This window comes from Bos javanicus, chromosome 29, assembly GCF_032452875.1.
Source record: "Bos javanicus breed banteng chromosome 29, ARS-OSU_banteng_1.0, whole genome shotgun sequence".
Lineage (NCBI taxonomy): Eukaryota > Metazoa > Chordata > Mammalia > Artiodactyla > Bovidae > Bos > Bos javanicus.
The window spans coordinates 24,277,288-24,289,468 of record NC_083896.1 but is presented as its reverse complement, the minus strand read 5'-3'; the positions used below and the strand labels follow the sequence as shown (position 1 = coordinate 24,289,468).

Genomic DNA, 12,181 nt, shown 5'->3' with positions numbered 1-12,181 from the left:
CACCCCCGGCCCTGTAGAAGATTTATAAGTCTATTTCTTTCAAACTGTGAATAGAATTATAATTAGAAAACTGAGTACTTCAATTTTCTCTGCAAAATTTGGAACCCATGATAATCTAGAAGAGGAACTGGCAAACTTTTCTTGTAAAGGGCTGGTTAGTAAATTTTAGTTTTTGTAGATCAAGAAGCAAAATTGAGAACATGATGTATATTTTTATTTCACTTGAATGAAATTGATCAATGTAACATGAAGATACTCAACATTGCTAATTATCAGGGAAATGCAAACCAAAACCGTACAATGAGATACTACCTCACACCTGTCAGATTGGCTGTCTTCAAAAAGAACGCAAGTAGCAGATGTTACTGTTTTCTCCATAGTAAAGGGAAGCTATGTAAATGATTATAATACTTTGTTGAATTGTTTTCATTTACAGTAGAAACTTTGTAAACTATTGGTGGAAGTATAAATTGAGGCAGCCACTGTGAAAGATAGTATGGAGGTTTCTCAAAAAACTAAACGTAGAACTACCTTATGACCCAGCAATCCCGTCCCTGGGTACATATCCAAAGAAAACCAAAATACTGATTCAAAAAGATACATGCACTCCAGTGTTCATTGCAGTTTTATGTAGAATTGACAAGCTATGTAAGCAACCCTAGTGTCCATCAACAGATGAATGGATAAAGAAGATGTGGTACATATACATATTATATTGTAGCTTGTTACCAAATTTTTGGACCAAGAAAGATGCCACTCAGCCTCAGGTGACATGCGCACACACAATGGAATTCTGCTCAGCCATAAAAAAGAGTGACATTGTGCCATTCACAGCAATGGACTTGGAGGGCATTATATTAAGTGAAATAAATACGCGAAAGGCAAATGCTGTTTGATATCACTTATATGTGGAATCTAAAAAGTACAACAAACTAGTGAATGTAACAAAAAAGAAGCAGACTCATAGAGAACAAGGTTGCAGTTTTTAGTGGGGAGGTCTGGAGGAAGAATATGGGGATAGTGAATTAAGAGGTACAAGCTATTGTACAGTATATCATGGTAGCTTATTATACAGCAAGGAGCATATAGTCAATATTGTATAGCTTAAAATGGAGTATAAACCTTTAAAAATTGTCCATTACTATATTGTACACCTGTAACATATAATATCTTATACATCAACCATACTTCAATTAAAAATTATAATCACTGAAAAATATAAAAATCATTCTCAGCTCACAGGCCATACAAAAATAAGTGGGGCCAGATTTGGTCCAAGGGCTTTAGTTTGTCAACCCCTGATCTGGAATAAGCTGGAAAGATACTAGGTAATATTTATTGAACATTTACTATGTGTTAGTTACAATGCTTAAATTTTTAGATTCCCTCTCTTTAATCCTTACAGCAATCCTGAGTCAGGTTTATTAGCACACTATCCAGGAGAAGATGGAGTTCCAAGAAGGTTGTGTAAGTTTTCCCAAGAAAAATGAATGGCAAAGCTGGAATTCAAGCTTAGATTCTGAAAGTTGAATCATGACTGAGAAAGTTTATGGTTGGGGGAGAAAGGATTAGAAAGAGAATCAAAAGATATAAAGGAGGAATGACTGATGGAGAAAGAGAGGAAGATACTGCCAGTAAGAGGATGGCAATAATAGTGAGAAGAAGCATGGGCACGTAAGAGGAGAGAAAAAGAGGAGTGTGTGTTCAGAAGGCATCTGTTGGGAGTGAAACATGAGCATGGAGCTTGTAGTAGCTTTTGAAGGAGGAAGATCAGGTAAGAATAAGGCCTCTGATCTCACCCATCTGGTTATAGCCACTTGTCCTTAGATACATGTGGCAATTTTCTGAGTTCTGGGTTCACATTATGCATGCTTCTGGCAGGCCCACTCAGGGGTAACTTCTATTGTATGATCTCTTTAAGGTTTTTCAGATCATGGGGATGACTCAGAATTAGACTGCAAACCTGGGATCAGCCAGGTGAATTCTCAGCAAAGAATTCCTTAAGATTTCTCAAGGAAGATATTTCTATTTAGCCAGGACCACAGTCTGAACTGGATGGTCTTCCTTCTGTGCCTGTATAAGCCTTGTTTCTTTTTCGTTCACTCTGAAGCTGAGGGTACAGCCCTTTCGGGCCCCACCTTGATGTAGGAGTTTCCTTTAAGACATCTCTTCTTGGGCAGACCCTGTTATCTGTCTCCCTGGCCTCCTCTGTAGCCGTCAAGGTGGGAGCCCAAAGGCTGCATGTTTTGGCTGACATCATGAAGCTTTGATGCTCACTCGCCTCCCTAGATCCCTGGCCATGAGTTTGTTTTGGCCACTATGGCTTCTTCCTTTTGTATCAGCTCCTGTGATGACTTTTTAAAATCTTTGGTTTGTGTATTTTATCCAGCTTTTTAGTTGGTTCAAGTAGGAAAGACTTTCAGGGTACCTAGTCTGCCATCTTTCTGGAAGCAGTGTGAAAGAGATGGAGTCTGGGGTGATAGGCCAAATCAGAAGACAAGTAGGATTCCTGGGCACAAAGGAAATTCTGGGGCACTAAATTCATCTGTATTTGGATTTTGCCTTTGGTTAAATAAGCCAAGATTTAGCTAATAGGATTAGAGGTTTGGTTTGAGTTGCCCAGCAGCTATGATTAAAATCATAGAGTTTTGCCAAGAGAACACACTGGTCATAGCAAACACCCTCTTCCAGCAACACAAGAGAAGACTCTACACATGGACATCACCAGATGGTCAATACCGAAATCAGATTGATTATATTCTTTGCAGCCAAAGATGGAGAAGCTCTATACAGTAAGCAAAAACAAGACTGGGAGCTGACTGTGGCTCACATCATGAACTCCTTATTGCCAGGTCAGACTTAAATTGAAGAAAGTATGGAAAACCACTAGACCATTCAGGTATGACCTAAATCAAATCCCTTATGATTATACAGTGGAAGTGAGAAATAGATTTAAGGGACTGGATCTGATAGAGTGCCTGATGAACTATGGGCGGAGGTTCATGACATTGTACAGGAGACAGGGAGCAAGACCATCCCCATGGAAAAGAAATGCAAAAAAGCAAAATGACTGTCTGAGGAGGCCTTACAAATAGCTGTGAAAAGAAGAGAAGTAAAAGCAAAGGAGAAAAGGAAAGATATAAGCATCTGAATGCAGAGTTCCAAAGAATAGCAAGGAGAGATAAGAAAGCCTTCCTCAGTGATCAATGCAAAGAAATAGAGGAAAACAACAGAATGGGAAAGACTAGACATCTCTTCAAGAAGATTAGAGATACCAAGGGAACATTTCATGCAAAAATGGGCTCAATAAAGGAAAGAAATGGTATGGACCTAACAGAAGCAGAAGATATTAAGAGATGGCAAGAATACACAGAAGAACTGTACAAAAAAGATCTTCACGACCCAGATAACCACGATGGTATGATCACTGACCTAGAGCCAGACATCCTGGAATGTGAAGTCAAGTGGGCCTTAGAAAGCATCACTACGAACAAAGCTAGTGGAGGTGATGGAATTCCAGTTGAGCTCTTTCAAATCCTGAAAGATGAAGCTGTGAAAGTGCTGCACTCAATATGCCAGCAAATTTGGAAAACTCAGCAGTGGCCACAGGACTGGAAAAGGTCAGTTTTCATTCCAATCCCAAAGAAAGGAAATGCCAAAGAATGCTCAAACTACCACACTATTGCACTCATCTCACACGCTGGTAAAGTACTAGCTCAAAATGCTCAAAATTCTCCAAGCCAGGCTTCAGCAATACATGAACCATGAACTTCCAGATGTTCAAGCTGGTTTTAGAAAGAGAAGAGGAACCAGAGATCAAATTGCCAACATCCACTGGATCATCTAAAAAGCAAGAGAGTTCCAGAAAAACATCTATTTCTGCTTTATTGACTATGCCAAAGCCTTTGACTGTGTGGATCACAACAAACTGTGGAAAATTCTGAAAGAGATGTGAATACTAGACCACCTGACCTGGCTCTTGAGAAACCTATATGCAGGTCAGGAAGCAACAGTTAGAACTGGACATGGAACAACAGACTGGTTCCAAATAGGAAAAGGAGTACGTCAAGGCTGTATATTGTCACCCTGCTTATTTAACTTCTATGCAGAGTACATCATGAGAAACGCTGGGCTGGAAGAAGCACAAGCTGGAATCAAGATTGCCAGGAGAAATATCAATAACCTCAGATATGCAGATGACACCACCCTTATGGCAGAAACTGAAGAGGAACTAAAGAGCTTCTTGATGAAAATGAAAGAGGAGAGTGAAAAAGTTGGCTTAAAGCTCAACATTCAGAAAATGAAGATCATGGCACCTGGTCCCATCACTTCATGGGAAATAGATGGGGAAACAGTGTCAGACTTTGTTTTTCTGGGCTCCAAAATCACTACAGATGGTGACTGCAGCCATGAAATTAAAAGACGCTTACTCCTTGGAAGGAAGGTTATGACCAACCTAGATAGCATATTCAAAAGCAGAGACATTACTTTGCCAACAAAGTTCTGTCTAGTCAAGGCTATGGTTTTTCCAGTGGTCATGTATGGATGTGAGAGTTGGACTGTGAAGAAAGCTGAGCGCCGAAGAATTGATGCATTGGAACTGTGGTGTTGGAGAAGACTCTTGGGAGTCCCTTGGACTGCAGGGAGATTCAACCAGTCCATCCTAAAGGAGATCAGTCCTGGGTGTTCATTGGAAGAACTGATGCTAAAGCTGAAATTCCAATACTTTGGTCACCTCACCCTAAGAATTGATTCATTGGAAAAGACCCTGATGCTGGGAATGATTGGGGGCAGGAAGAGAAGGGGACAACAGAGGATGAGATGGCTGGATGGCATCACTGACTCGATGGACATGAGTCTGGGTGAACTCCGGGAGTTGGTGATGGACAGGGAGGCCTGGCGTGCTGCGATTCATGGGGTTGCAAAGAGTCAGACATGACTGAGCAACTGAACTGAACTCATGATTAAAATAGGCATTAGTCATACAGATCTTGGTGAAGATAGAAATGGGCTTTGGAGTAAGATTCATCTGATGTTGAATCTCATTTTTATCACTTCTTCCAATGTTTGCAGCCTGGAATGAGTCACTGATCTCATTTCCAGCTGCAGTTTCCCCATCCATAAAATGATGATGGTTATTCTTCATTTTATGAAGATTGCATGAGAGTTGCTGTCAGAGCCCTGGTTTAGAGCCAGGAGGTGTTGCAAAGCAGCAGAAAGTCCTCATACTTGGGTCATAGTGGAAGCCATGGAATCCAAGCAGAGAGTGAGCCCAGCACAGAAGCCAGGCAGGGGTTGGTAGCCAAAATCACATCAAAGCAAACAGGCGCAGACACCACATAAGCTCAGGGATGCGCCTCGGAGGGCTTGCTGTTTCTTTTCTCTTTTCAAAGTATGGATGATTAAAAATGTGTGAAAGGACAGATCAGGGAAGCAGCTCACATGTAGTTTCAGGTAACAGGAGCCAGGGTGCAGAAGAGGCCTCTTAAAGAATCCCAGGGTGTGTTAGTTGCTCAGTTGTGTCTGACTCTTCTCGACCCCGTGGACTGTAGCCCACCAGGCTCCACTGTCCATGGGATTCTCTAGGCAAGAATTCTGGAGTGGGTTGCCATTTCCTTCTCCAGGGGAAGAATCCCTACAGTCTGGCAAAGCCATACCTTTACAAGGGGGGAAAGGTGCAACAAAGTACCTTCCCTAACACCTCCTCTGACACCTCCCCTAAGTGATCCACTAGAGACCACTAATCCGCTAACTTACTCTAGAAATTGTCCCAGGTAGTCTTGACACTGGGAGAACCACACACCTGCTGAGCTAGGTACACAGTGACTGGGTCAGGCTGTGTCCTGATCTTGCCTCCTACCTGTGCTGTAACCCCAGTCTCCCTTCAAGCTCAGGAAGAAAAGATGCTGAAGATGGGTAATTTCTTGATTACTTCTGTCTAAATCTTTGACAAATCTACTTATGGAAATCAAGCAGCACTTGGGGTGGCATTTCAGCTTGTAACATATCTAATTTTGAGATTTTCATTGGTTCCAGGAGCTCAATAGTGATTTTTCAATTATGTTTAAAGGTTTAATACAATAGATCTCTTTTTTTACCTTTCATATAGCAAATGCCAAATAAATAATATTTCAAAGGAAAGGAAAAAAAGCAATCTATTGCATGACTAATGTACCTAGTTTCATTCATTGACCTCTTACTGTGAAAAAGGCCTCTGCTGCCTGTCTTTGAATGTGTAGAATTAAGAATAAATGATTCGCTCCATGTTTGCTTAGATAAATGCTTGAACAAAGGTAAAACAGAAAGAGATGCAGATTTGATACCGTATCTATTTTGGATCTGCAGGCATTCCTTGAGAAAATGGCAGGTAGTGTAGAAATAGCTTTTGAAAATGAATTTGTAGAAATTCAGCACGCTAATGCCAGTGACAGAAAATGTAATTCATTTTTTTTTTTATTCAGAGTTATTTTTTTCTTTTATTGTTGCTTCAGGATTTAGCAGGGGGAAAAGGAAGGCAAGATTACGTATTAAGTGCCTTTGAAAAATTAGCTTTTTGCTTTACTGTGTTCCTTTGTTTTTGAAAGTCTATCTGATGCATTCTTATTATTACAGAGATTAGGGCTTTTCATTGTTTTCAGAGAAGGCTAAGTATATTAAAAATGAAAAAAGCTCAGAAGGGAAACAAAACCGGCCTTCGGAATAGCTTCCATTGTATTAAAACTGAGGCTCTTCCTTGGAATTGAGTTTTGGAGGTGAGCATAGCTCAGCTTCAGTGGGTAGTACTGGAAATTGACAATATTGCCTTTAGGCAAGCTCCTGGATTTTCAGGAAACTGGGATAGATACAGAATTGCCTTTTGGACTTGCCTTGAGAAGTCCTCTTCTCAGAGTGATACAGTCCCTAGAGTTGTTCCAGAGTAAGATGCGCAGTTTGCTCTCATGGATTCCTCATGCAGAACCACTTTTAGGGAAGATTCCCTTCTAGTTATGCTCTTGTTCATTCCAGGGTCATAGACTATCACTGCCTTATGCAGGAACTGCTGAGGCGATGGAAATGCGGTCCAGATAACATGTGCTGTGTCACCACTCCCTTCTTATTCGTGAAAGTTGCTCAGTTGTGTCCGATTCTTTGTGACCCCATGGACTATACAGTCCCTGGGATTCTCCAGGCCAGAATACTGGAGTGGTTAGCCTTTCCCTCTCCAGGGGATCTTCCCGACCCAGGGATTGAACCCAGATCTCCTGCATTGCAGGCAGATTCTATAGCAGCAAAGCCACAAGGGAAGCCCCCCTTCTTATTATCTCTTACCAATATATGGTTTTGGTCACTTGGTGTCACCAGACTTTTGGAAGTCTATGTTATCTGTGTTTTGTAAAGAATTCCCAAATAACTTAATTATCATCATTTCTGGAAGCTCCATGACTAGGCTGAAGATTTAAATGTGACCTGAATTTTTGGAAGATCCTGTACAGTAGAGGTGTCTTGCTGCTGCTGCTGCTGCTAAGTCGTGTCAGAGGTGTCCTAGGAAGATAATACTTCAGGCATAGTCAGCTCAGTGTTTTCAGGGTTGATTATACTGCGTGTGGTTTGTTTAGGATCCTTTTTCATCTTTGTCCTTCCTCTTGGTACTACCCATGACAGGCAGACAAGGAACAATCTTTCTTGAGAAATTTTAAAAGTGTAGAGGAAGAGGATTGAATAAGTGATAAAAACTACGGTTGGAATTACACATGGATTCTATTTCCAGAGAATAGTGCTGTTATGAGCGAGAGGAGCATGTGTGGACAGGACCAGTGAAAATATAGAAAGATGGTAGAAGTTGCCGTCAGCCAGGTTCAACTCTTGCAACTCAAATATCACTCTGAAATAGTCTTAGTTGGGATCAAGAATTGGTTTGATCTCCTGTATGGGGAAAATACTCAAGACAGGGATGTATAACATAAATGATTGAGAAGGAAAAGAAACTGATACATTTTTAGAAAGTGGTATTTTTTCTTGGTGATCTTTGTGTAAGAAGATTGAGGTTACTATGCAGCCGAATTACACCTAAGTGTAAATAAGGATGTGACAACAGAGTGATCATACCAGATTTCAGGCTTTTTGTACCGTATTTTTGAAGGCAACCTGGAGTCACATACATGGAAAATGGCCGGGAGAGAAGTTTGGAACCATATCATGAGGAGTTATTAGGGGAATCTGGTGGGACCAAATGTGGTTAGGGTCAGGCATGGGGACATTGGACATTGAGGAAACCTCAAATGTTTGTAGAGAGATTAGACTTGCTCAGAACCGGCTACAAGGCAAAACTAGATCTAATAGGAAAAATGGAGAGGAACTACACAGCTCAAGCCAGAAAGACATTTCAGACATCTTGAGCTAGCCAAGAGAAGTAGCCTCCTTTGGAAGGTAATGAATGTTTTATCACAGTTAGGGGTGCAAAGAGAGGCTGGATGATCCCTTGAAAGGATTACTTGTGATGTCATTCAAACATCATAAACCCTTTCAAATCAGAGATGTTTAATGGGAGCAGTTGAGTGACCTAGAAAAAGGAAAAAGGCTATTTTTCAAAATCCTCATCTCACCTGGGGATTTGTTTGCCTCTCTTGACCTTGTCTGAATGCCAAAGTGGATTCCTGGGGCATTCTATGTGGAGAATCCTGAACCGGGGAGAAATCAGATCTGCCTCTGACTCACCCCTTTTCTGGCTTCAGCTCCCCAGCATTTTTCATAAAAGAAGAAGCAGTGATGTCCCAGCTTGTAAACACACTTTGGTTAGTGTGTGAAGAACAGGGACGGGATAGTAGGAGATAAATGTAAGTGCTTCAGAGTTGCTGATTAGATCACATGTAAACACTGAAACCAGTCCTTGAACTCATTCATTACAAGTGGTTTCTTGTGGGCTTGAGCTGAAAGCGTGTGTTGATAAACACCCATGGGGTCCCTGAGATAGTTTAATGTCTCATTTGGTGCTCATTAGACCACGGGAGCCAATATGTCTTCAATTCAGAATGATTCTACCTTGTGTGAAATTAAAAAAAGAAAACAAAACAAAACAAAAAACAAAAAACCCTTAAAAACCACAAAAAACAGATCTGGCTGAGAATCAGTGAACTGCTTTGAGCATTTCCCCCCTACCCGCTCCTGCGTGGATTTATTTTTTCTTGTTGTGATTAGCTTTGTTAGGACAACACAGTTGAATTACAGAAATTACATGTAGCAACTCTTGCTTGCAGCTGAACTATGCAGAAACAAGACTTAGTCAACTGGAAAACTGTCATTGTGAGAAGACCTGTCAAGTGAGTGGACTGCTCTATAGAGACCAAGACTCCTGGGTCGACGGTGATCACTGCAGGAACTGCACGTGCAAAGTAAGCCTCTTTGTACATAAATAGACTAACAGTTTAAAGAGGGCAGTTCTGCTGATTATTGCGTAACCTGTTTCTTTATAAAGCCGACTTACAGTGTACTACCCTTTTACTAAGTGCCTATTTACTAATAGCAGCAATTGCAAAGGTAAGTTAAAGTGTCCTTATAACTACAAGTACTTGTCAAGGGAAAGCAAACACACTCGAATAACATGATCTAATGTTAAGAATCTGACTGTTTGGAGATCAGAGTCTCAGAGGGGGAAGGAATGCCTTTGGTTTTTAAACTACCTAGTGGGTGCATTTAACTCAGATGACCATTATATCTACTACTGTGGGCAAGAACCCCTTAGAAGAAATGGAGTAGCCATCACAGTCAACAAAAGAGTCCAAAATACAATACTTGGATGCAGTCTCAAAAACGACAGAATGATCTCTCTTCGTTTCCAAGGCAAACCATTCAATATCGCAGTAGTCCAAATCTATGCCCTGACCAGTAATGCTGAAGAAGCTGAAGTTGAATGGTTATCTAAAGACCTACAAGACGTTCTAGAACTAACACCCAAAAAAGATGTCCTTTTCATCATAGAGGACTGGAATGCAAAAGTCGGAAGTCAACAGATACCTGGAGTAACAGGCAAATTTGGCCTTGGAGTACAGAATGAAGCAGGGCAAAGGCTAATAGAATTTTGCCAAGAGAACGCACTGGTCATAGCAAGTACCATCTTCCAACAACATGAGAAGGCTCTACATGTGGGCATCACCAGATGGTCAACACCGAAATCAGCTTGATTATATTCTTTGCAGCCAAAGATGGAGAAGCTCTATACAGTCAGCAAAAACAAGACTGGGAGCTGACTGTGGCTCAGATAATAAACTCCTGATTGCCAAATTCAGGCTTAAATTGGAGAAAGTAGGGAAAACCACTAGACCATTCAGGTATGACCTAAATCAAATCCCTTACAGTTATACAGTGGAAGTGACAAATAGATTCAAGGGATTAGATCTGATAGAGTACCTGAAGAACTATGGATGGAGGTTCGTGACATTGTACAGGGGGCAGTGATCAAGACCATCCCCAAGAAAAAGAAATGCAAAAAAACAAAATGGTTGTCTGAGGAGGCCTTACAATAGCTGCGAAAAGAGAAGCGAAAAGTAAAGGAGAAAAGGAAAGATATACCCATTTGAATGCAGAGTCCCAAAGAATAGCAAGGAGAGATAAGAAAGCCTTCCTCAGTGATCAGTGCAAAGAAATAGAGGAAAACAATAGAATGGGAACAACTCTTCAAGAAAATTAGAGATACCAAGAGAACATTTCATGCAAAGCTGGGCACAATAAAGGACAGAAATGGTATGGACCTAACAGAAGCAGAAGATATTAAAAAGAGGTAGCAAGAATACACAAAAGAACTATACAAAAAAGATCTTCATGACCCAGATAATCATGATTTTATGATCACTAACTTAGAGCAAGACATACTAGAATGCAAAGTCAAGTGGGCCTTAGGAAGCATCAGTACAAACAAAGCTAGTGGAGGTGATGGAATTCCAGTTGAGCTCTTTCAAATCCAGAAAGATGATGCTGTGGAAGTGCTGCCTCAATGTGCCAGCCAATTTGGAAAATTCAGCAGTGGCCACAGGACTGGAAAAGGTCAGTTTTCATTCCAATCCCAAAGAAAGGCAATGCCAAAGAATGTTCAAAGTACTGCACAAATGTACTCATCTCACATGCTAGAAAAGTAATGCTCAAAATTCTCCAAGCCAGGCTTCAGCAATATGTGAACCGTGAACTTCCAGATGTTCACGCTGGTTTTAGAAAAGGCAGAGGAACCAGAGATCAAATTGCCAACATCCGCTGGATCATGGGAAAAGCAAGAGAGTTCCAGAAAAACATCTATTTCTGCTTTGTTGATATGCCAAAGCCTTTGACTGTGTGGATCACAACAAACTGTGGAAAATTGTTAAAGAGGGGAATACCAGACCACCTGACCTGCCTCTTGAGATATCTGGATGCAGGTCAGAAAGCAACAGTTAGAACTGGACGTGGAACAACAGGCTGGTCCCAAATAGGGAAAGGAGTACATTAAGGCTGTATTTTGTCACCCTGCTTATTTAACTTATTTTTAGAGTACATCATGAGAAACGCTGGGCTGGAAGAAGCACAAGCTGAAATCAAGATTGCCGGGAGAAATATCAATAACCTCAGATATGCAGATGACACCACCCTTATGGCAGAAAGTGAAGAACTAAAGAGCCTCTTGATGAAAGTGAAAGAACAGAGTGAAAATGTTGGCTTAAAGCTCAATATTCAGAAAACTAAGAACATGGCATCTGGTCCCATCACTTCATGGCAAATAGATGGGGAAACAGTGTCAGACTTTATTTTTTGGGCTCCAAAATCACAGCAGATGGTGGCTGCAGCCATGAAATTAAAAGACCCTTACTCCTTGGAAGAAAAGTTATGACCAACCTAGACAGCATATTAAAAAGCAGAGACATTATTTTGCCAACAAAGGTCTGTCTAGTCAAGACTATGGTTTTTCCAGTAGTCATATATGGATGTGAGAGTTGGACTATAAAGAAAGCTGAGCACTGAAGAATTGATGCTTTTGAACTGTGGTGTTGGAGAAGACTTTTGAGAGTCCACTGGACTGCAAGGAGATCCAACCAGTCCAACCTGAAGGAAATAAGTCCTGAATATTCATTGGAAGGAATGATGCTGATGCTTAAACTCCAATACTTTGGCTACCTGATGTGAAAAATTGACTTCTTGGAAAAGACCCTGATGCTGGGAATGCTTGAAGGCAGGAGGAGAA

At 41.0% G+C, this 12,181-nt stretch overlaps 1 protein-coding gene across 2 annotated transcripts in view; it reads left to right on the top strand.

Annotated features, from left to right (window-relative positions):
• NELL1 (neural EGFL like 1) overlaps positions 1-12,181 on the top strand; it is a 1,051,740-nt gene that overhangs the window by 249,217 nt on the left and 790,342 nt on the right. For both annotated transcript variants that reach the window (XM_061406202.1, XM_061406204.1), the window contains exon 8: positions 9,234-9,368. In XM_061406202.1, the coding sequence (XP_061262186.1) occupies positions 9,234-9,368 (135 nt within the window). The remainder of the gene's footprint in view (positions 1-9,233; positions 9,369-12,181) is intronic.